The sequence below is a fragment of the Euwallacea fornicatus genome, chromosome 27 (genome assembly GCF_040115645.1).
Source record: "Euwallacea fornicatus isolate EFF26 chromosome 27, ASM4011564v1, whole genome shotgun sequence".
In the NCBI taxonomy this organism is placed as follows: Eukaryota; Metazoa; Arthropoda; class Insecta; order Coleoptera; family Curculionidae; genus Euwallacea; species Euwallacea fornicatus.
This window is the reverse complement of record NC_089567.1, coordinates 20,499-43,565: the sequence shown is the minus strand read 5'-3', so window position 1 is coordinate 43,565 and position 23,067 is coordinate 20,499. Positions and strand designations below refer to the sequence as shown.

The following is a 23,067-nucleotide window of genomic DNA, read 5'->3' as shown; positions in this document are numbered from 1 at the left end:
AATCGTTAATCTTCACTAGTTTCCTCTGCTCTGTGATCAGTACCTGTCAGGGGTGTCATGTTAAGGTTTTTATTTTGTTAAATACTCTTTTACTCAATAACAGTTAATTTCGTAGATTAATTCAATAACATATGGTGTAAGTTGGCAGTTAGCTAATTATAAATTATCCCAAAGCCCAGTTTTTTAAACGCTCAGTAACTATACGAGCTATATAATTTCTATGAAAATAGAGAAAGTAGCCAATATTCTACTTTGTTTTCGTCTTGCCTATGGAAACTACATTACTAGTAGAGTTATGAAGAGTTTTATAAATCGTGCTCTGACCCTGTTTTTCAAGTTCATGAGGTCGTTTTACTTAAGTAGGCTAGTTGGGGAGGGAGGACAAGGTTTAGATGTATATCAGGGTTGCCCAAGATGAACAAAAGGTCGAACGTCAAACATGAATGAATAGAGTGAGGTAGAATCAGTTATACACTAACACAGATATTTACATGATATCGAGTGCAATAAGGGTGCTACCACTATGAATTGCACCAAAAAACGTGTGTAATGTGAAGGGAGAATGTTTTTATTTATTATTTGTTGAAAACTATTTTCCAATTAATCAAAAATTAATTAGCAATAACATAATTTTTACATAATATTAAAAATACCTGGAGAAGGCATTGATTTTAAATATAGAATTCAATACTTCCAGATCTCGTATAATTTAAGTGACACTAATTAAGCCAAAAAATAAATTATAATTTGTTTCCGCAATAAATATATCTTATGATGTCATGTACTCAATTCTATCGTCCTAAAAATATAAATTCAACCTGCCTAATGAACCAGTTTCCATTATATAATGATTGTGTACGTGCCAATTCGTCTTGCTTAAACGTTGTCCATTCTTGCGTACGCTTTATGCCTACAGGTCCCCAATTTTGAGTGGAAAATATCTAAGAAACGAATGTAATTTTATAATTCATCACTTTGGTGAATGGGGATTTTTTAAATTTTACCGGAACTTCAGTATTCCAGAATAAGTAATAACCAATCCATACAATACTTTGTAACAAGCCCACTCCTAGTATACACCAACCAAATGCTAAAAACAAAAATTATGTAAATTAATAAAAAATCTAAAAATGAAGAACTTTCATCAAAAGCATGCATAAAAAATGGATAAACATATCATATACATATATCATATAAACTTCGTTAACTAGAAAAATTTCGTTAGGTAGTCTGGCCCATCGAGAATCTACTAGAAACCGTAATTATCAGAAAGAAATTATTTTGTTGTAAAAAACGGAAATACCTTTACTATTATCATAAAAGTTAATGGTTTCTGGAGAAGATTTTCAATATTTATTTCACTATTATCATGAGTTTTTATATCGGTAATATCGAAATGTGTGAAGTTTCGAGGCTCTGCATTTCCTAAATGAGTTGGCTCAATGTCAGAAACGAAACGTCAGTCCATAAAAAGGGAATCGAAAAGCATTTTCAAAATTAACCCTCGTTTTGGTAAAATAAATTTTGGTGAAGATACCTCGCTTATTGCAATAAAGTTTGGGCTATAATTTTAGCATCAAAAATTGCCCCCTCATTAAGAAACTTGACGTGTTTCAGGTTTTTTCAAGAATATCCACTTTCTATCCAATTTTACACATGAAAGTCTCGCCGATAAAAACCGGAAAGTGAATTTAAGGGATCGGTAAAACCACTCTCCGATCCCCGTCTTCAAGATAATAATGTAAACATTGAAAAATGTGCCTTTTCTGTGTTACTCTCGAAACATGTTTATGTTATTGATTTATTAAATGAAATTTAAAATACGTAATTCCCGTCCCAATAGGACTACTCTTCTCATCTGAGTGACAATATGGGTACTGAATCCTTATTAGGTTGATCGAAAAGTACAAAAACACATCGGTTTTAACGATTCTTTAGTCCAACTGCTCTATACTTGACATTATAATAATGTCATATTGAAAATCCGGTTCGGACAGATACTCGAATATTAGCGCATAACCAATTTAAAAGACGGTTAGAGAATAGGTTAAAATCGGTTGTAAAAAATATCGAACGTCATGCTACCCAAAATGTGCTTAGTAAGGTATTACAAGCTTCCTCGACTGGCTGAGTTGCCCTGACAAATATTATTTTTTAGCCTTATAACATAAATATCTCTTCCTGGTAATTATGCCTTGCGGCGGGGTTACGATGGGCTACTCTGTACACATTACCAGCAAGTCACTATAGGATGCGAAGATGTCTTCCATTGAGCAGAATTCACAAGAGATCCTTCTGCCTCGTTAAAATTCGTTCTGGGAAAAGCGGACAAGTGAATTATAATACCCACTAGAGAAAGTTCTCAATCTTTCTTGTCAATGCTAGAGAGCAGAGAAATCAAGTTGTTTGATTAATTCTACTGCCCGAAAAATCGTACAACGAATACCGACGACAGGGCGATTTATATTACGTGCAGTTTTGCAAATAGCCAACTTACCTAGACACTGGCTACACGTATTACTACTTACCTAAAATACCATCAGGGTATGGAAGATTGTATATTCCGTAATACAATGGCTCTAGAGTAGCAACAAAGTATATAAATATAACCAAAAGCAATAAAGGCATTATTAATCCCCAACATAACCTCCAGTAAATGCCTGGCTTGTGTCCGGTCATATATTGAAGATCCAAACAGAAGTTTTGCAAGCCTATAAAAAAACAAATTCTGTATATGAAATTTTCAAACTTTGAGACGTTTTCATATTGGAGTGATTCCAATGAAATGAAAATTTATTAATTTCTGCGAAACTACTCGAATATGTTTGAACAATTTCTTAATGAATTGGTACGATTTTTGCATTGCGGGCATTGCTTTAGCGATTTTTTTATGAAAGGAATAAAAATAAATTATGATTTTGTGTTTATTATATTTTTTAATCGGCTTTAAAAAATTAAAAAATGTCTCTAGTGATACGTCCAATGCAACATGACTTTGATTACAATCACAATTCATTTAGCTTGAGCTAGCGGAGAACATTAAAACACTTTACATTTTTTTAACACGAAAACAGTAAGTCGCGCGATCAAAACTAAAAAGAGCTTCTTTCTTCTTAGCTGAATGGACGACTCAAATATTAATTAATTTTTTGAAAAAGCATGAGCGATATATTTTTTAACGTCCAATGTCCTCCTGATACACATGCCACTGATGCATCTTAAATATATTTTTCAAGTCCACTAGTAGAAAAATGTGCGTCCGGTGAAGCTACCAACAGCTACAAAATTTCATTCAAATGTCTGAGTCAGTTACTTCATTAAAAAAATGTACATACTCAATTAGTATTGGATTTAAGTGCTTTTTAAACCCTGTTTATTAATACGACTTCTTCAATTTTGAAATCACCCTGTATCTTCACATACCATATAGATAGACTACAGCGTACACTTCCAGAATGGCGAAGACGAATATGATGAATGTGCCTCCGAAATGATCAACGAGATCTAACATATATTGACCGCCCTGGAATTAGATAATGATATAGTCCCATCTAATACCGAAGCCGTAATTTACATATGTACTTACTGGTGTAACGTATATAAGGCCAATTAGAAACATAGCTGCCGCAGTTGATAGTGATATTAACCATAAAGGTATATAAGGGAACGCGTCTTTTATCACTGTATTCAGGCAGTTCTGTAGTGCCACCAAACTTCCGATCCCCAAAACAAACAACATGAAGAAGAATAATATGGCGAAGAGCTGTAAAATAAAGTCGAGTAAGGCAACGTAAATAAATGAGACAACTTAACATAGTATAGGAAGGTTACTCAACTGAAACACTTTGATTTAGTCAAATCAAGTTTAAAGAGCAACTCCAATCAAATCCAAAAAGGTCCGTTATTTATAATTCCTTATCTGGTTCACCCTTATCATTCGATAGCATGGTGATGTAAATTAAAGAATAATAATAATAAAATTCAGTTTAAAGAGCTCTTACAATTTAAAATTATCAGATAATTGTAATTTCCCTAATTACTTCAGTATTTTTAACAGATCATCGTTTTCACAAAATAGCTGATGTCCCAACTTTAACATAACGGCCGGTTCTGTAATAGGACAAAACGACACTTTGCTCTATTTTGCATTCACTGGATTGACAATCGCGGTTACAAATTTCATCCGTTTACTGCATTCAACACATATGTTGGCGGTTAAGGCATTTCAAAGTACATTTTATTGGTTTCTTATGTTTAGATCTGTGAAATCTGCAAATTGGTTAAAGTTATTGTTACGTGTGTGGCGCTGAGAAAAAATAACCCTATTTCCAGATAATTTTCAATGTATTATCTTCATATAAGACAACATTATATAAACTTTCTGCGTAGTTTCACAGGATCTTAACTCGAATAAAAAGACGTTGAGCAATATTGTTGCCGAATGAATATCAATTAAAGAACTTCAATACCGTTATTACACCTCAATACATTTCTACCAAAAATAAATATTCATTTCTTTGTTAACGTGAATATTTTCAAAATTACTCTCCAACAGAAATTAACTCGTATGGATATCACATTCAGTTAATTTGCGGTTATTGGATTGCTCTTCGCATTCCATGCGTTTCATATATTTATTAAAAACTAGAAATCAATTGAACGAAACTGTTAAACGAAAAAGTTGAAGAAAAAAATAAGTCGGTTCGAATATTATTTCTCGAAGCGATGAAGCAATTAAGGCCTAAATTTATCAAATCCCATCTCTGCAATTCAAACAACTCACCCATGGTGCATAATTAAATTTCGCTATTGCTTCTGGGTATGAAATAAACGCCAGTCCAGTTCCTCCAGATGAAATTACATTAGCGGGTTTTTCACCCATTTCATAAGCCAGATTTCCCAATATGCCAAAAATTGTGGTTCCAGATAGCAGCGACGTAAATGTATCAAGAGTTGTTACTATTAAAGCATCTCTGTAATAAGAAGTATTTTGCTATATTTTTTTAACCATATTAGGAAACATTTGTACTCCACTGCTTGTAACGAAATACTATCATATACTGGGTGGTCGGTTTTGGAGTTCGACCGAACACGTAATCTCGATAACCTTAGAAGATAATCGGTCGATTAAATAATCACAAAGTTGCGTAATTTAAAGTTTAAAAAATCGAAGTTTTGGAAAAAAATCTCTTATTTTCTCCTCAGCATATATGTACAGAAAATTAAGAATGATTAGCACTTCATCCTTGCAACTTCTCTTCCCCTACAACATGGCAATATCATATTTCAAATACAAAGTTGTGATTTTCGATAACAATTATCAACCTTGTGTTTCATTATGGGCGCCATTTTAAATTTTCACATTTTTAAATTCAGTCTTTTTTTTGATTACCATGACAAATTCCATATTTACGTTGTGTCGGAAGTATTAAAAATAAAATTTTTACAAAGAATGTCATTAAAGCAATAAAATAACAAAAAAAGTAAATAAAGAAGATAAAAAAGAAGCTCACAAGCTTGATGTTCTCCTTCCAAGTACTGTTCTATGTGTTTTCTTAACTTCTCCATTGACCTTATGATGTTCCTATTTCTTATCTTAATGCTTAGAGTTGTGATGATCTTTTTTCATAGTTCATTAATATCACTGCATACACGAAAACCTGGTTAACGTGGCGACCAAAGTATGTGTAAAATGTAAAACTGATGATGGCTGCCAGAAATCGACAAGCCTGATTTCAAATATGACATCGCATCGTTGTAAAAGAGAAAAAATCGTAATAATATGTTAATTATTTTGAATTATCTCACCTAATACACACAAAAAAACTTTTTTCCAAAAATTCTGTTTTTTTTATACATCCGAAATTTATCAATTTTTTTCAAATTTTGAAACGATATATTCGTGAAATCCAAATAGCGCAACTTTTCCTGATTTTAACCAACCTCGTATCTTTTGTTGTTACTGAGATCTTCGTGATTGAGCTTCAGGAACAGACATTCTGTATATTTTTATTTCACAAAAAAAGTTGACTCATTTTTATACCATATAAAAAAAATCCTTTTGTGCTCAGACAAGAAATCTAGTTTTGATATGAAAAAGTTTCATTTGTAAGTTAAAATAGTTTCCTTTCACTCTTTCTTCCTATTCTTAATTGAATTCTAGTAATAAAATTTAGCTGACACCAGACATATAATGTGCTCTTTCCTTAATAAAACCTTGCATAAACTAAATATACATGCTTTTCTCAGTTCAATTATTAAACAACGACATGTTTAACTTAATTAGCCTCTTCATACACCAGAATTGGAAAAAGTGATGTTCATTTCTCATAATACGTTATCAAATGTATTACCATATTTTGAATGTTATTAGAGTGATGAAATGAGGGAGCTACACAGGAAAGAGGCTTCATTGTTAATTCTGTTAAACATTCCAAACACTGCTTATTCCGTTATAATTCTTGTTATTATTGCAGAGTAAAATAATAGAAAATATCACGTTTTCGTCACTAATAATCTGAAAAAGTTGCAGTTTTAATTCGTAGGTATCCTAAGCCTACGTTTTCTACTGAAATATGATCAAAAACATCTGCAGCAAAACGTAAAATTAACGAGTCTAGAAATGTTTTTACTTCAAAAATTTTTAATGTAATGACAACTTTCCTATAAAAAATGTTTCCCAACAGAAGCATGCATAAAATCCAAAGCTTCCATTGAAGTAATTTCAGTCTAGGTAAAATTACATTCATACCTAACGAAAGTCGTTTTTAACATTGTGAATGAGCATACCCGTGCATTGGAATTGTTCATTAAATTTCTCAAATAAGCAACTTTTTTTAAATCGCTTTCTATTCCTACATTTAGAACAAAAAACAATTAATTCTACCTATTTATCTTGTGGCCAAAAGGATTATACGAAGAATACATAATAATGGATCCGAATCCAACGTTAAGCGAGAAGAAGCACTGTGTCACTGCTGCGTACCATACCTAAAATGTAATAAATGTGTGTACAATTTCCTGTCAAGCCGGAAATATTGCGCATGCGTAGAGTACATGTTCAATTGCTGCATGGGTTAGTTATAGTTAATAATTTTATTTATTTATTTTTACTTTTCAATTGTTTTATACTCACAGAAGCTTCACCGAGCTTTGCCCAATCAGTTTCAATAAAATAATACATTCCATCTTTTGCGCCATTCAATGTCGCTGCCCTGATCAGCAACGTAATCATTATGACGTAAGGAAACAAAGCAAGGAAATACGATGCTTTTCCTGAACTTTTCACGCCTCGCACAGAAACTAAAAATGTGATAATCCACGACGCCAACAAACACAAAGTTAATCTCCACTCGGGAATTCCTATGCCATCAGAGATATTATCTTTTTGTCTTAGAACCTCAAGCCTGAAAATAATAATGAATCATGAAGTACAAGTCCTCATATTATCGCACAGCGTGCCGTAATGTTGTACAAAGGAAAGCATTGAAGGAAGTCTGCAGTATAATTTTGCGTAAATAAATAATTTCAAAGGATATAGGAGCAGGTAGAAGAATACTAAAAACACATCGAAATTAATTTGATCATTTGACTTATAGCCAACTAAACCGTGGTTTTTATATAAGAATACATATTATTAATTTTAAAGTCTTTACAATTTACTTAAAAGATATACAACTTTGCTTCTGCCATTTTTCTTTCGAAATTCAAGGCATTATTGTAAAAAAACGAGTTATACATTTATGATTTGAACTATTGTCTATCGCTGATCATTATTTTTTCCCATTTTTCGGCCAGTGTACGAACCTCATGTTGAAAATATTGCTCACCTTTTAAAGCAATGCACGAATCGACCTAATTTTTTAGATCCTTATAAAATCAGAAATGCCAGTCGGCCAAACCAGGTGCCATTGATCAGAACAATTGATTGTCAGATGGAGCAAAATCTAGAGAATACGGCAGATTTTCCCATTTCAACTCTTCCAAGTATATCTTGACTACTTCTTCAACATGGGGACAAGTATTGTAATGCTGAAAAATTACTTTATCGTATCTTTCGATGTATTGAACCCGTTTACTTTGCAATGCTCGGTTCAAACTCGAACTCCCATTGATCGGGACAATTTTTCTTGACTTTAACCTGAGACTTCGTTAAGTAAAGCGTCCAATTCTGCATATATGAAAATCTTCATAGCGACGTAACCATCACCCTTCTTAAGGCACTGGAATTCCACGCCACATGTTTTATTTAACTAATAACGGCCATATTTATTAGAGAGCATTTGACGATCCTCAAATGCAGATTTCTTCATATTGAGGCAGAAAATTAAAACTTCCCGCAAATGAGGAAAATTTTACCCATAAATTGATATTTTCAATTGAGAATTACTTTATGATGCAGAGACAAATCGACTAATATTTCTGTTGAATTTTATTGAAAGATGTCTAAGTTTACTGCACGACGTCTACAATCTATTTATTTTGACCGCTACTGACCACCAAAGCCCTAAAGAAAACGGCGGGAGCAAAGTTGTATACCTTCTATTAATTTGTTACATTTTTATATTGAAAAACTTTGTAAAAACAACTGTAACACATTTATCAAAAGAAAATATTTCTAACAATTTACAACAATAAAAATTATTTAGACAGCGCTTAAACAAAATTAAACCAAAAATGTCTTCCGAAAAAACTGCAATGAAGTCTCTGTTCGTCAAACCAGTTAATACGTCAAAAATCAAATTAGCGGGCGCAAATATATTAAAAATAATTAATCTGATGTCCAGAAGAACGCTTTGCTGAATAAAGTGATGAGGGTTGAGAGTACTCCAATTTTGTTTCTCATTGCTTAGACGACAAGATTGTCATAAAAATCCAACTAAAATGCAACATTTGAACAGCATAAACCATTATTCTCCAACTTAAACCGTTTGGCATTTACGACCCTCCAAACTGCGATATCATATTTTACACATCAATAAATCGAAAACAGATAAAAATCGGAATAGGCTATGATAGATGAATTCGATTTATCTCCAAGTATTAAAGTGGGTGTTTTATTTAAAATAAGAATATTGCCGTTTATAGTTCCGGCCTTGATGGATTTCAAAGATCATTAACACTTTCTTCGGACTTTTTTTATATCTTCTACGAAAAAATTATTTTATTTCATTGATATTACGTTTTATCTTAATGATGCCCACAAATCTAGTCCACACTTTGAATTTAAAAAACATTTCCAAAGTTTAATACAAACATTTAATGACATCTTTGGTAAGTTAAGTTTTACTCAAAAATAAGAAAAAATGCAGGTCCGTATTGATAATATTTTTAATACAAAAACGCCCAGTAAGAACCTTTCTAATGATGAATTATAATAAATCCTACAGGACAGGTTTCGGAAGGAATGGGTTTTTGACGTGTGTAGCTTGTACATTTAAAAAAACTTAATATTTTCCTTTAAGAATTGGTATTTCTTCAAAAGCAATTTGGTTAATTGCTACTAAACAAGATGAGTTAATATAGTACATCCAGTACGTATTTTAAAGTTAATTGAATATCTTACCGAAACCAAAGTTCAGATGAGCTTATTGTGTTGTTATTATTATTTCCTATATTATTCGCCGATTCTACGCAGTTTCTCCCAATTTCTTTTTCATATTCCAACCATTCTTGTTTACATAACGTCCAAGGTAATGTCCCCGTAAACGAATTTATTAAATAAAATAAAGTTATGGCCATAAGACAGCAATAGTACGTGGCTACGCATGTTGAACCAATCAATTGTCCAAAACCTATGCCTGGTAAAAAAAAATATAGGTAAAATGATTCACATATTTCTTCAATGCGCCTTTTTCTTTTGTCTGAGTACTCACTTTTCAGTACCGGCGATAATTTCTCATACATCTTCACATTTCCTCGACTCGAAAACTGACCAAGCACCATCTCCATATAATACAATGGTCGTCCTATAACTGTGAGAACTATAATGTATGGAATTAAAAATGCTCCACCTCCATTATCTTTCGCGGTGAATGGGAACCTCCATATATTTCCGAGCCCCACTGACATGGCGATGCAAGACATGAGGAATTCCAACCCATTACCCCATTGGGCCCTATCTTCGCCATCGCCTTCCAAATTTTTCTGTTCTTTCTATAAATTACAATCATAATTATGAAGACACAACATTCTGCCACCATGTTAAAGAACATATATTCGCCTTTTTAGATAAAAAGGCTACTTTCTAACAAGGGAACACAAAAGATTAGATGAATCTTGAATCTACATCAAAGTAAACTGGTTCCGGTAAATAATTTCTCTCCATCGCATGTTAACTATTTTAATCATTTTGAATATTTGCAAGTAATTATACTTACATAATACTTTGCTTACATACCTACTTTTTTGCAATTTCATTAAAATATATTGATTTTGAATTTTGATAGCCGCACTGAATTAACTCGTGTCGAAAGATTATATCAAAATTAAACGGGCATAAGGACCCTTGCCGTAGATGCAAAAGCACCACCAAACCTGGTACTGTTTTTTACCGTAACTGTATTTTTAAATAATATATGATTTACTATTATTACTCAAATGTTTACAGGATGACCGAAAAAAACACTAAAATATTTTGAAAGAAGATTTCTTAGATTAAAATAAGATAATCCTTCATTTAACGAAACAATTCGTGAACATTTCATTGTTAAAATACAAAGTGTTAAAATTTCAAATATAAAAAAAATCTTTAAAATTGCTTCGGTTTTCAAGATATTAAATATAAATATGTTTGTGATCTTCGGTTTGAAAAATCATTGTTGAAATCTACTGCGTGGTTATATTCTGAAGTCGAGCCCGTTTTTGCTACCTCAAACTTTTTTATGATGCACTAGTGATAATTTTGTTACTGATAATCTATGTTCCTGATTAATTTTTAAAAAATTTGTCTCCTGGATTTTTTTAGTATCTTGACTGGTTTTTAACTGTTTATGAAAATGATATTGAAAAACCCCAATTTTAACCTAAACTTTTATTTAACATAAATAATTTTCTTCGATTTGCTCGTATTTGGAAATCTGCTGGAAAAAAACAACTTTGATTCCAAATAAAAGGAAAAGAGGAGAAGAGTAACGATAAGACGCAAAAGGTGATGAATTTATCCGCCTGAAAACTATGAGGTTTGAAATTATACACTTAGTTTTATACGAAATGTCCTAACCAATAACAATAATAACTAAGGGTTGTAATTTGGGCAAAATAATGCGTCATAACCAAACGATGAAAATTTCAGTAAAAAAGAAAGAATGCTAATAGTTTGTTTGTCATCGACCTTCTAACTTTTTAATTGCATTGTTAATAAATAAAAAAATATTTACGTGAAAATATCGGTTTATTTTATTATTGAACTATCCACAGGACATCTTAACATGTCCTCAGTGAGATAGTATTAAAAAAGAAAAAAACAATATCCCGAGGACAATTCTAGCATCCTTCATTCAGTTTTAGCAAGTGGAATTTTCCAACAAAATAATACAAGACCGTATACTGTGACCATTACTCGAAGGTACCTGGAACAAGCTCAATTGGAAATGCTGCCTTAGCCTGCACGGTCACCAAATCTAACACCAATTGAACATCTTTGAGACATAATGAGTTGCAGTCTTAGAAATTTCCCAAAGCCTACAAATAGTTTGAATGACCTACGACATTTTCTTAAGGCAGCATAGAATGAGATATCCCCGGAAGATATTGATCATTTGTTACAAAGCATGCCGCGAAGAGTGCATTCTTGCATTGCTATTCGAGGCGATGTCATTCATTATTAACTCTTAAATTAACAAATGTTTTTTTTAATGACACTCTGATCATTTAATACTCTGTTATGAAGTATTATTTTGACACAATTCCAAGACTTAATTATTATAATTACTTGGTTTTGCATTTATTATAAAAGTGAGTGTACTTAATATATAATAATATTATTTTCAGATCCTAAGTGCTAGCAAGGCGAGAAGTAATACTTTACCGTAAACTAAGTTCAGTTGTCCAAATGACACAAAAAGGATTTTGACCACCAATCAAATGCAGTGAACACCGTTCTGCACATGTTTGGTTTAATATATTTTTTCTAGCTCATGTGGGGTAATTTTATTGACTTTTGTAAGTTTAATAAAAAATAGTCTTGTTGTAAAATCTTAACACTCACACTAACGGTAAACGGGTTTACCGCATGCAGGTCAAGGTCGAATACTCACAAAAAATTATAACATTGATCCATACTGCTATAATTTGCGTGTAGTGAAACTTATGGCCGCACGTGTGCGGCAAAGCGCCACTTTGCGCGCGAAAAGATGTACGGTAAAGCTATCTCATGCCACCCTTATAAGAAAAAATATAAATCATCAAGTTTGAAAAAACTTGAGGTACTTATAATGATTAGAAATATATACTTTGAGACGTTATTCCCAAAACGTACGTACATTATTTTCCTATCTTATTAATAAAATTTCGTAATTAACGACGACAGAAGCCTTAAATCAACTTATTTCGGTCGTTATTTACTAGTAAGCCAATAAAAGTGGGTAATAAACATAGACTAGATATTCTCGGTACTAATATTTCTATTATATGAAACTGGAGTGATTTAAGGCAGGTTTATTAAAGTTTATGACGACTTGAATAGAAAAAAATGCAAATGGCCGATTGGGGAAATTAAGCCGATAAAGAAAATTTATAAAACCGTGTGATATAATTGGAAAATGTATGTGTAAATGTACTTACAAAGCTTTAAGTATGATACTCAGCTTTATTTAGCTTGTAACCCTTTCTCACTTGTATTCAAATTAAAGGCATTTTTTTGTTATAAGTTATTTAATTATACATAATAGTGATTTTAGGGCACGTAGTACCACAGAGTGTAGGACCGCCAAAAATTTATATTTTCTGCTTGAGTTAATACTAAGTACAAAACGTAGTACACAATAATACACAAATAAATTAAAAATAGCTAAAAAAGTACAAAACAAGTGCATTTCTGTCCAAGTGTAACACATGAAGGCAATCAAATAGCAGTTCTTACAGCTGTTGCCTTCGATCCCTACATAAGTTGTCGTCAAATTACTGCTGACTTAGGATTATCAAAGAAAAGTGTTCAACGAATTTTGAAAATGAATAAATACCATTCCTACCACATTTCTTTACATCAGGATCTCCATGGAACTAATTTTGAAAACCGAGTCAATTTTTGTACTAGGGCAAAGCAGCAATGAATTCAAAATACAAATTTCTTCTGCAACGTTTTGTTTTCAGATAAATCAATATTCATAAACCATGGTGCAGTGAATTACCATAATCTGCATTTTAGAGTGCTGCAAACCTACACTCACTTAGAGAAGTTGAACATGAAAGACCATGGTCAGTGAACGAATGGTATGGTATTATTGGGAAACAATTAATTGAACTTTTCTTCATTGAAGGAAACTTGAATGAAGAAATGTACCGCAATTTCTTGCGTAGTAATCTTCCAGAATTGTTAGAAAAGTTCCACTTGGGATTAGACGGGTGATATGGTATCAGTATGACGGCTGTCCAGCCACTTTTTCTAAAATCTTTCATAAGATTCTGGATGGAATATCTCCAGATTGATGGATTAGATGGGCTGGTGTAGTGAACTAGTCTCCTAGGTTGCCTAATCTAACTTTACAAGATTTTTTTCTCTGGGGTTTTTTAAAAGACAAAGTTTATGCAAAAATACCAACGACTATAAAAGAATCAAAAAGGAGAATTGAAAATGCCTGTCAATTAATAAACGGAGAAATGTTGCATGGTGTAAACAATCCTTTTTGAATAAGAGCTGAGATGTGTTTGGAACAGGAAGTACATTTTTTTGAACATTTGCTTTCATAGATTTGGAAATCCAGAATTTTAAATTAATTTGCCAGATTAAAAATTTTTTTCGTAGAAATATATTTTTTGATTAGATAGAAGGATTATTATGAGTTTTAAACAGAATGTACATTGCAAAACTTTTCTAGAAAAAACTGCAATAATTTCAACTATTTCAAAAATTCAAGATATCAACAAAAATTAAAAATAATTCTGCAGCAAAGCGTCTAATAAAAAATTGTTCAAATAAAAGATATTAATTTTCTGAAGGTCTACAAGGATCTTTAAAAAAATACAGTGTCGCCATTTGAAAAAGAAGTTCCTCTTGAAATGACCTTAAACTGACAATTTGGCTAAAAATAACTATCTTCATGACATGTCCCTTTCTTTACCGGATAATTTTTATTTCAAACTTTTTTTTCGTGCAACGTACCGTTTTTAAAAAATCTTCAATCATAGCTTTAAATGGTACACGCTGTACACTGTGTAAACTTAGAATTAATAATGTAAAGTGATGTTTCCATGATGTTATCAAATGTGAAATAATGCCGAAAATTGAATAGAATATAATCTCATACAAAAGTTGAATTTCGAAGCCGAAGATTTTTAATATTCGTTTATAGGATCCGAAAACTTTTTACTTGATGTGGTACATTCGCTTGGTCTCATTTAAAATTTTGACGGAGTAGCTATGGCCTCTAAAGTTACACCCTGAAAACATTGACTTTGATGGAAAACTCTTTCTCCGAGACTTTAAAATAAACATGTCCAGACGTTTTCTTATAATTGGAAAATCTCATGGATGGTGACTTCTTTCTGCTCCCGTATATACGTACATGTCATTTAGACTAAAGTAGGAAGCGCCGTAATAAATCTCAGCGACAATGTAGACACATGAAACGCCGATTTATTTTCCCTTGTACAACATATTCTTACCTCGTCTTCTCTACTGCTCCCTTTCCCATTTTGAACGTCATTAGGACCAGGAACAAATGATGGATTGTCTAGACCGCTAGTCTGAAAAATATATAAAATCACGTTTAGAAGCTTAACAATACCTTTTTCACAAAAAGTGTAATAGTGAGTTTTTTAGCGTGCTATGTTGGATTTCACGTGCTTAAATTTAAATCTCAAATGCCTTTTTGGCCTCTGTTTTGCTGAAATTAAAGCTACGAAACTTGGCAAATGTTAATTTCACACAACAAAGTTTACCATCATAAACCAACTAAGGCCAAACAAAACTTGCAAAAAATTGTAAAAGATGCATTTAATTTCATCAAATTTGTATCATTATGCACTACTCATGTGCGGAAAATTGACATTAATATATAAAAGGAAAAAACATTTAGAAGCAAGGATCGAACACGAGTACAACAAACACAATATGAACTTCTTCCTCACGAGTATTTTGTTTACGCACGATCCTCTAGCGAGGGCAGTTAGCCATATTCGTAGGATGGCAATTTTCTATAAGTTGTATAATACTTTTTCCACGGCTACAAGAATTTGTAACAAATAAATTATATTTACTGCCTCGAAGTTTAAAATTCGATGTAACTGCCACAAAACCGGCCGCTAGGGTTTTAAAGTTTGTTTGTCTTATCCCGTTGCTATGGATACAAAGCCGTGGGAAATTAGCTTATTTTGTTATCATTGCGCGTAGAACCTTTAAAAATTTAAAGTTTGCGAAATTCGAGGATCTTTTAATTTTATTTTTGTAGAGGTAATAATGCAGCATCCTAAAGATTTGTATAACTACTATTTTCCTAGATCTTTTTGCAGGTTTTCAGATTTAATTGATACGTTACCGAACCCTAAAGTATAAGTATGTGAATCCGCCAGTAAACCATACTAAATTTGTTTATTGACACATTTCCACATAATTGGCTAAAAGCTTTTGATCAGATAGGTATGATTAAAGATAGTAGGTATTAATGGGAATAAACATTAATCGATGTTGGGGACGATCCAGAGGTTTTAATTAAAAATATTAAATCTGTTTGGTGTGATAACCGAAGTAAGTCACAACCTATCAGCTCCATTAATCTGATTTTTTATTTCGGATTGTTACTTATAGGTTGTAGTTCGGATCTTTGTATATGCGTCATACATATGAATTGTATGCATCAAATCAATTCAAGGTCAATATAAAATAAGAGCACTGGCGCTCCAAAAATTTAATGTTTTTGCATTGAAATAAAATAAGCTGGTATAACAAAGGCAAGTAAAAAATGAAGTGATAAATAACTGTTCATTTATGAACTAAACGCCATAAAAATAAAAATCAAGAAAGCTGTTTATAGTGATGCGGAACACCGTGTAATCTTTAATATATATTGTCATGCCTCTGATCGTATTAAAATTGCAACAAATAACCAACTCAGACACATACGTTCATGCCACTATCTTTATTCAACCCGTATACGTTCCTCTTTTCAATTTCGACCCGTTAATCCAGTCTGTAGAAGATATGTATATTATATCTCTGTCTTTGTTATTTGAGTATCAAGTTTGCCCCACACATCCTCGACAAGTACGTGCTACCTAATTCGATATACATGCAAAGATCCAAACTAACAACTATATATTCTTGTGTCTTTATAGCAACAGGACATAGAGAGTAAAAATTTTATAGAGACGTTAAAATATCAAAGGTATGTCTTAGATGAATTCATCAGCTCTTAGCTATTTGTCCGATGTTTGATGGTAAAGAGTAAATGGCTCTATCAACGCCATACGTTTACGGTTCAGGTTTTTTAACGATCGGTCGATAGAAATGACTGCAACAGCTAGGCGGAAAAAAAATTTTTAAGAATGGACAAATGAGCTATTCATTTCAGTTAATTGAAAACACTCTTGAACCTCCTGTATGGCATATTCAATGAAGAGTATTATAATTTTCTACGGCCAACACACCTGATATAATGCAATGAAAAGCAGATATCTCTTAGGAATGTCTTAGGTATAGTAAGTATTTCTTAAAAAAGGAACAAACCAATTAGCTTCAGTTCACTGTCTGATATCGAAACAATCTCGGATGAGACAAATAGTGGTAACGAAGTTAATTTTCTTTGTTAAATAATTAATTATCTCTATACAATTGCCAGGAATTTCAAACAATAATAACTAATCGTACATCCGCACATAATTTAGTTTGCAACCGAGACTAAACTCAGAAGAATTGTAAATTACACAACCAGTATAATGTTCTTATTACGTATATGTCCAGTCATTTCCAATTAATTTATTCTATCTCATCCCTTTTTAAGTTTAATTTTTATTTTTACGTTTTTTTAGTTTTCATTTTCTCATTTTGTTACAATTTGAAACATTTATCTTCAATAAGGTTTTTTACGTGTTTTTAATAGGAAATTTCCACGATCACGAATAGACCGCTAATAGTTTATTACTGCAATTGGGATTTCACAAATTTCTAAACCTGATTTAAATGTTTATATCCCATTTTCTGTATGTTTATTGTTTGTCGAACGTAAGTATTTTATTCACCGATTACGTCAACAAATTCGGAATGTTTTCTTTCACTAACAAGTATACAGGGTGTCCCGTAAACCTTCGACAATGCTTCGCCTGATGGAAGGCCCATCCTTTAGAAGTAAGAAAATGAAAAAATAGCCTAAATGAAAATATCATGGATTTCGAGATATTTACACTCTTTTCCAAATCGACAAAAATTTACATTACTTGATATTTCGTACTATCACTGTTACACCACTCCAAGTAGAGAAGCAAAATTTCTGTATTAGTTTCGTCAATGGTCATTGTTCAAAAGCACATCGATAGATTTTACATGCATGCTTCGGATTTTTAAAAAACAACTTTATTTGAACGAATTCTCGATAACTCCATTTTTATTATGTAACTTTTGCTCTCTATTGTAGCAATGGATGTACACCTATTTTGAAGCCCATAGGCTCAAAAAGTAGCGCCGTTTTTCTAGATTCTGAAATGATATAATAAATATGTGTTTCTTAAATATAAAATATTTATTTAACTCGTTAGATGAAACAAGTACAATTTTTCCACCACATTACAATACCGTTTAATGGTAATTTATTGACTTGTAAAAGCATCACAACACCTTCATACAGCATATCTCGATTGTTTTCGTTACATTATTTAAATAACAACAAATTTTAACATTTATTAATCTGTTTAAAAATAATCCATTCTTTTTTGTTAATTATTTTGTGAGTAATTTTTTGAGCTTATTCTAGTATACTTATTAAGCCATTTGTGCAATATACCTCTAGCGAATATTCAGAAACGCACTTTATCTATGGATAGTGTGGAAGCAGTGCAAATAATGCTTTAATACACTACCGGGATATATTTCCATTTCTAAATCATCCTGGACCACGCGTTTCCACTGCTACGCACAACGCCTATTCTAAAGGAAGATTGGCAGAAAAACATGCTAGAGAAGGGAGACCTCAAGTGGTTGATGATGAAGAGGTATTGGAAGAAATACATCGGGATCCAACTACGTCAGTACGAGACATTGAACGTCGGACAGCCATTCCAAAATCGATTGTACATCGAATTTTAAAGCGGAATCTAATGTACCCATATCATGTCCAAGGAGTACAAGCCATTCTTCCAGGAGACTTTCAACGTAGAGTGAATTTTTGTAGACGCATGTTACGTAAAATTCGTCTAGATCCAATATTTTTCGATCGTATTCTTTGGATAGATGAGTCTTTATGCAAGTGAGGTGGTGTTTTCAACATTCATAACTTTCGCAGTCGGCAAATAGAAATGCCTTCAGGGAGAATAATTTTCAGCATCAATTTAAAATCAACGTTTGGACAGGGATAATCAATAACAACGTTATAGGACCAGTGGAATTATCCGAAAATTTAAATGCTGAAAATTATTTGCAGTTCTTGCGAAATCAGCTACCAGTGTTAGTTGAAAACGTTTCTCTATTGATAAGAAGACGAATGTGGTTCCAACATGACGGCTGCCCTTCCCACTAGGCACTGATTGTGAAAGAACACCTAAATAACGTTTTTCCTGGTAGATGGATTGGACGGCGAGGACCTATTTTGTGGCCACCACGCTCGCCGGATCTAAATGAAAATATCTCGAAATCCATGTTATTTTCATTTACACTATTTTTTCATTTTCTTACTTCTAAAGGATGGGCCTTCCATCAGACGAAGTATTGTCAAAGGCTTACGGGACCCCCTGTATATCATCTTAAAGTAGTATGTATATTATTTGTCAAACTGAGTGCAGTTCGATGTAAATACCATAGATATGAGATGAGTATGAACATTTTTAAACTGTAGGTGCTCAGAACCATTAAAAAGGTATCCGATGAGTTTAGGTCTTGATTAATAAAAAAAAACACTGAAAATTATTCACAGAATAGAAATATAAGGCATATTAATTTCATTAAAGTTTTAATTTTTAATTTTGTGAGCGTAGAACTTTAACCTTAATAGAAGCTTTAATATCCAAAATTTATATTAATTAAATTTAATTAAATTTTAGTATTACGTTCCAAGGCAAAATATAAATAACAGGCGACAAAGAGACAGGTGTTACGACAAATAATACAAATTTGACTTGACATATCATATACATCTTTAAGGTTTGTTTGTATTCACCCCAAATTTTAACTAATTATCTGAACTTCAGGAACGGTAGGGAAAATAATTAAATTCATATTCAAGCTTAATACCCTACATAAGATGATCCGTAAAAACTTTTTGTTTCGTCAGTACAATACGTTTATGCTTATAACTTCAATGCGGATTCAGTTTGAGAACATTGAATAAATGTTTATGCAAATTTCAAATCAATCCCAAATTAATTTAGTTTTAGATTAAGTAAAGCTGCTCCAAATCGCCATATAAACGCTTAAACGTCATTTAAATCCTAATCTGACTATTTACTGAATTACTTGTCAAAAATGGCAACTAGCAGCTAAGTGATATTTCACATATTTTATTGTAGTAACGTCGAATTCAGAATAATGTGAAATGAGCTACTTATATCTGGTTTTTACTTCAAGATTTTTTGTCATAATTATTACCGTTACCTCTATTAATAAGCAAAACAACTTTTAAACTTAAATTAGCTACAAGAAATTGATAGTTTTGACAGTTGACAGTGTCGACATATCCTCAAACTCAATTTGAAATATTATTAAATAAATGCATGACGTCATTTTGTCAACTTCAACTGAAACTGAATTGCCATAATCAACAAAAACGCAGTAAAAGTCGAGCATTAAACCTCCATTTGTGAAATCGAATCATAACGAAAATTATTCCCTAAGAAATGTGAAGGATTTCTAGTTAAGTGGGTAATAAGAATTTCTGGTTGATCTTGTATGTGTAAGTAGATAGTTAGCATTATAGTAACGACTTTCCTTTTACCTCATCCCTCCCGTTTTAAGTCGCAGTATTCCCAGAAATAGCTAAAAGCACTCATATATGACATATAATTTTTATATAACCGGAATAACCTGATTTTATGTATGTCTGTGTCTACAAATAATAAAACAATTCGTAGTTTTATGGATGTACTCCAAATTCATTCATTAGTTAAATTCATTACACCGTGAATAACACGTGACCATCAGACCATAAAATAAAATAACTCAAAATTTACGGAAAATATTTGCAGTTTTGACCAATAATGGGTGTTTCATTCCCAATTTATATAAATCAAAAGTTTTGTTTTTGAATTTTTGCTATGATAATAATGTATCTAAGGAAGATTTAACTGGTAACGCACATCGATTTTATTTTTAAAATTTTAATTACGATTTTCATAAATGTGTCTAATTTGAAAAACTGGCGTTAGTAAACTAGACATTTTGACAATAACACATGGTGCGCAGGAGAAATATGACACATTTTTTATATTTTTTGCGTAATTTTTATGTCAATCTTCCCTTTCGAATTATTCGAAGGAATGATATTTTCCATATATTAAATCTAAAGTTTTCTACATATCAGATACACGTTTGTAAACTGTCCAAATTAATGTTCCTTTCGGCGTTCGCTTCGATGTATAGTTCGTTGTATATTGTTTTATTAAGTTCTGTAAGAAACCTTAGAGCATGTGGTAGAAATTTGAATAGGGAACTCATTGATATCCTATGTAAACTCCTTATCTTGTGTTTAGTCATATTATCTCTTAACACATGAATATAAAGCTTGATACAAATTTTGACATTTAAACGCTCAACGAATACTACATAGAACGAACCGAACAGCCTTTAAAATATTCGTTTGAACAAAGAAAAATCTGTAGTTTTTGCAAATCCGTTCACGACAAACTAGTGTTTTTTTGGTGTTGTTCATTGTATTGTTCATAGAGCGGTGATATGATATGTTACGGTAAGGCCGAAGCTTAAAAAACTTCCAGTTGAAGCTCGCCTAATTAACTCATTAAATCCATAATTATAATATGTATGTTTTAAATAATTTTAGAACGCTTTTGAACCAAATTCTTAAATATAAGGAGTAGAAGTTTCCTAAGATATGACGTCAAAATTACGTGTTTTTTTTCTAATGTTAGACATAACTCGACTATGCTGATTGAAATATTTTGGCATCTTTCCCAAGAAACTTTCTGGGCACTTTTCCCAAATTAAAAAATCTAGCCCTTAAACTGATTATCAGGGCATAGAATGAGCATTGCGGAACTACTTATTACACTCATATTGCCAATATTCATGATGGTCATGTCATTTTTAACAAATTTCATTAGCGACAAATCTATACATTGAAAAAAGTTTTAAAAAATCGGCAGATCTTACGTTAATCATTTATATTGAGCTCTGGAAATATTAAAGAAACAAACAATTTGACTAATTTAGTGCAACAACTACTTACTTTATTCTCCATTTTCAATTAAATATGATCATGCACAAGTTTAAACACACGATATCCATGAACAAATAGTCAAGAATCCATCCATGTAAAAAAAATACCATAAATAACCAACATTCGCGCTGTTCATCAACAACAGACTCGAACAGCTTCAGCACATCTACCTTTGATCGTGGTATTACCCATTACACAGGGGACATATCTTAATGTTGGCAATTTATTTGGTACGATTAATTATTATTGCGCAAGTTCTAAGATATGCCGAATCGTTAATTATCGCTTGTTAAAGGGATAATAAAAATAATCTTTCCCAAAATTTCTATTGTAGATTAATCGCCATGTCTGTCGTCCAAATGAGTGTCAGTTTTATCCATTTTTCACATTATGTTTTTTGAGTTAAGTTACAAGTTTAATTAAATTAATTAATTTAATTTGATTAAATTGGATTAAACTAAATTATATTAAATAAAATTAAAAGTGTTCTATACAATAAGATTGTGAACTGATTCATTATGATACAAATGTCAAGTTCCAGTTGTAATAAACTTATTTAAATTCAGAATAAAATAAAAGGGAGAGAGAAAAATATTAAGCACCTTGAATCACAACATCAACGATGATGTTCTATTTGAAATTTCTATGACAACCATCTTCATTAGCTTCTTAAGTAGATAATGTGCCGTACATGTGACACACGTGAGAAATCATATTTTCCAGTGTTTTAAAACTAGAAGTAGATGAATTGAAGAATCATTAAAATCCTCCTAAATGCATAATGAATCTTGACCTACATACATTGTTTTTGGTATTTTATGTGGATTAGACATATCACATGTTTTCACAGATCCCATTTAATTTATTTTTGCGTCCAGTTTACTATTCTCTTGTCAGGTTTTATTCAGAAACATTATAATACTATTAGATTAATTTGAGCTATTTATGAGCTAGATACGTCTTATATTTATGACTTATTGTTTATTTGAAAAATTATTTAGCAGTAAATAATTTGTAATTATATTTTATGATCGACAACATCCGGACACCAGCAAACTGACTTAGGATTTTATTAAAGATCATGTTCGTAATGATATTTTAACCTTACATTTTTTTTAGTGGAAATTGCTAACTTTATAACTTCTCGCACACTTTCCACCTGGGTGCATTTAGAATAACGCCTCAGGAGATACAACAGATTGTATCGCTTTCGGCATCTTGCGGAATATACCCAGAAAAACAATCATCCCAAAACATATATATTGTAACTATTTAGTATGTAGTCCGCTCCCGGTGGCAATTTTTCCTGTGCCAG

At 31.9% G+C, this 23,067-nt stretch overlaps 1 protein-coding gene across 1 annotated transcript; it reads right to left on the bottom strand.

Annotated features, from left to right (window-relative positions):
- Positions 1-552: 552 nt before the first annotated feature.
- Positions 553-21,951, bottom strand: LOC136347207 (sodium-dependent nutrient amino acid transporter 1-like). Its single transcript, XM_066296966.1, has 12 exons — positions 21,762-21,951; positions 14,824-14,904; positions 9,876-10,155; positions 9,566-9,800; positions 7,136-7,406; positions 6,887-6,990; positions 4,784-4,973; positions 3,587-3,763; positions 3,424-3,523; positions 2,529-2,711; positions 1,005-1,090; positions 553-941 (listed from the first exon to the last, which is right to left on the bottom strand). Exons 1-12 carry the CDS (start codon positions 21,771-21,773, stop codon positions 792-794), a joined length of 1,869 nt encoding a protein of 622 aa, XP_066153063.1. The 5' UTR covers positions 21,774-21,951; the 3' UTR covers positions 553-791.
- Between the last annotated feature and the right edge of the window lie 1,116 nt (positions 21,952-23,067).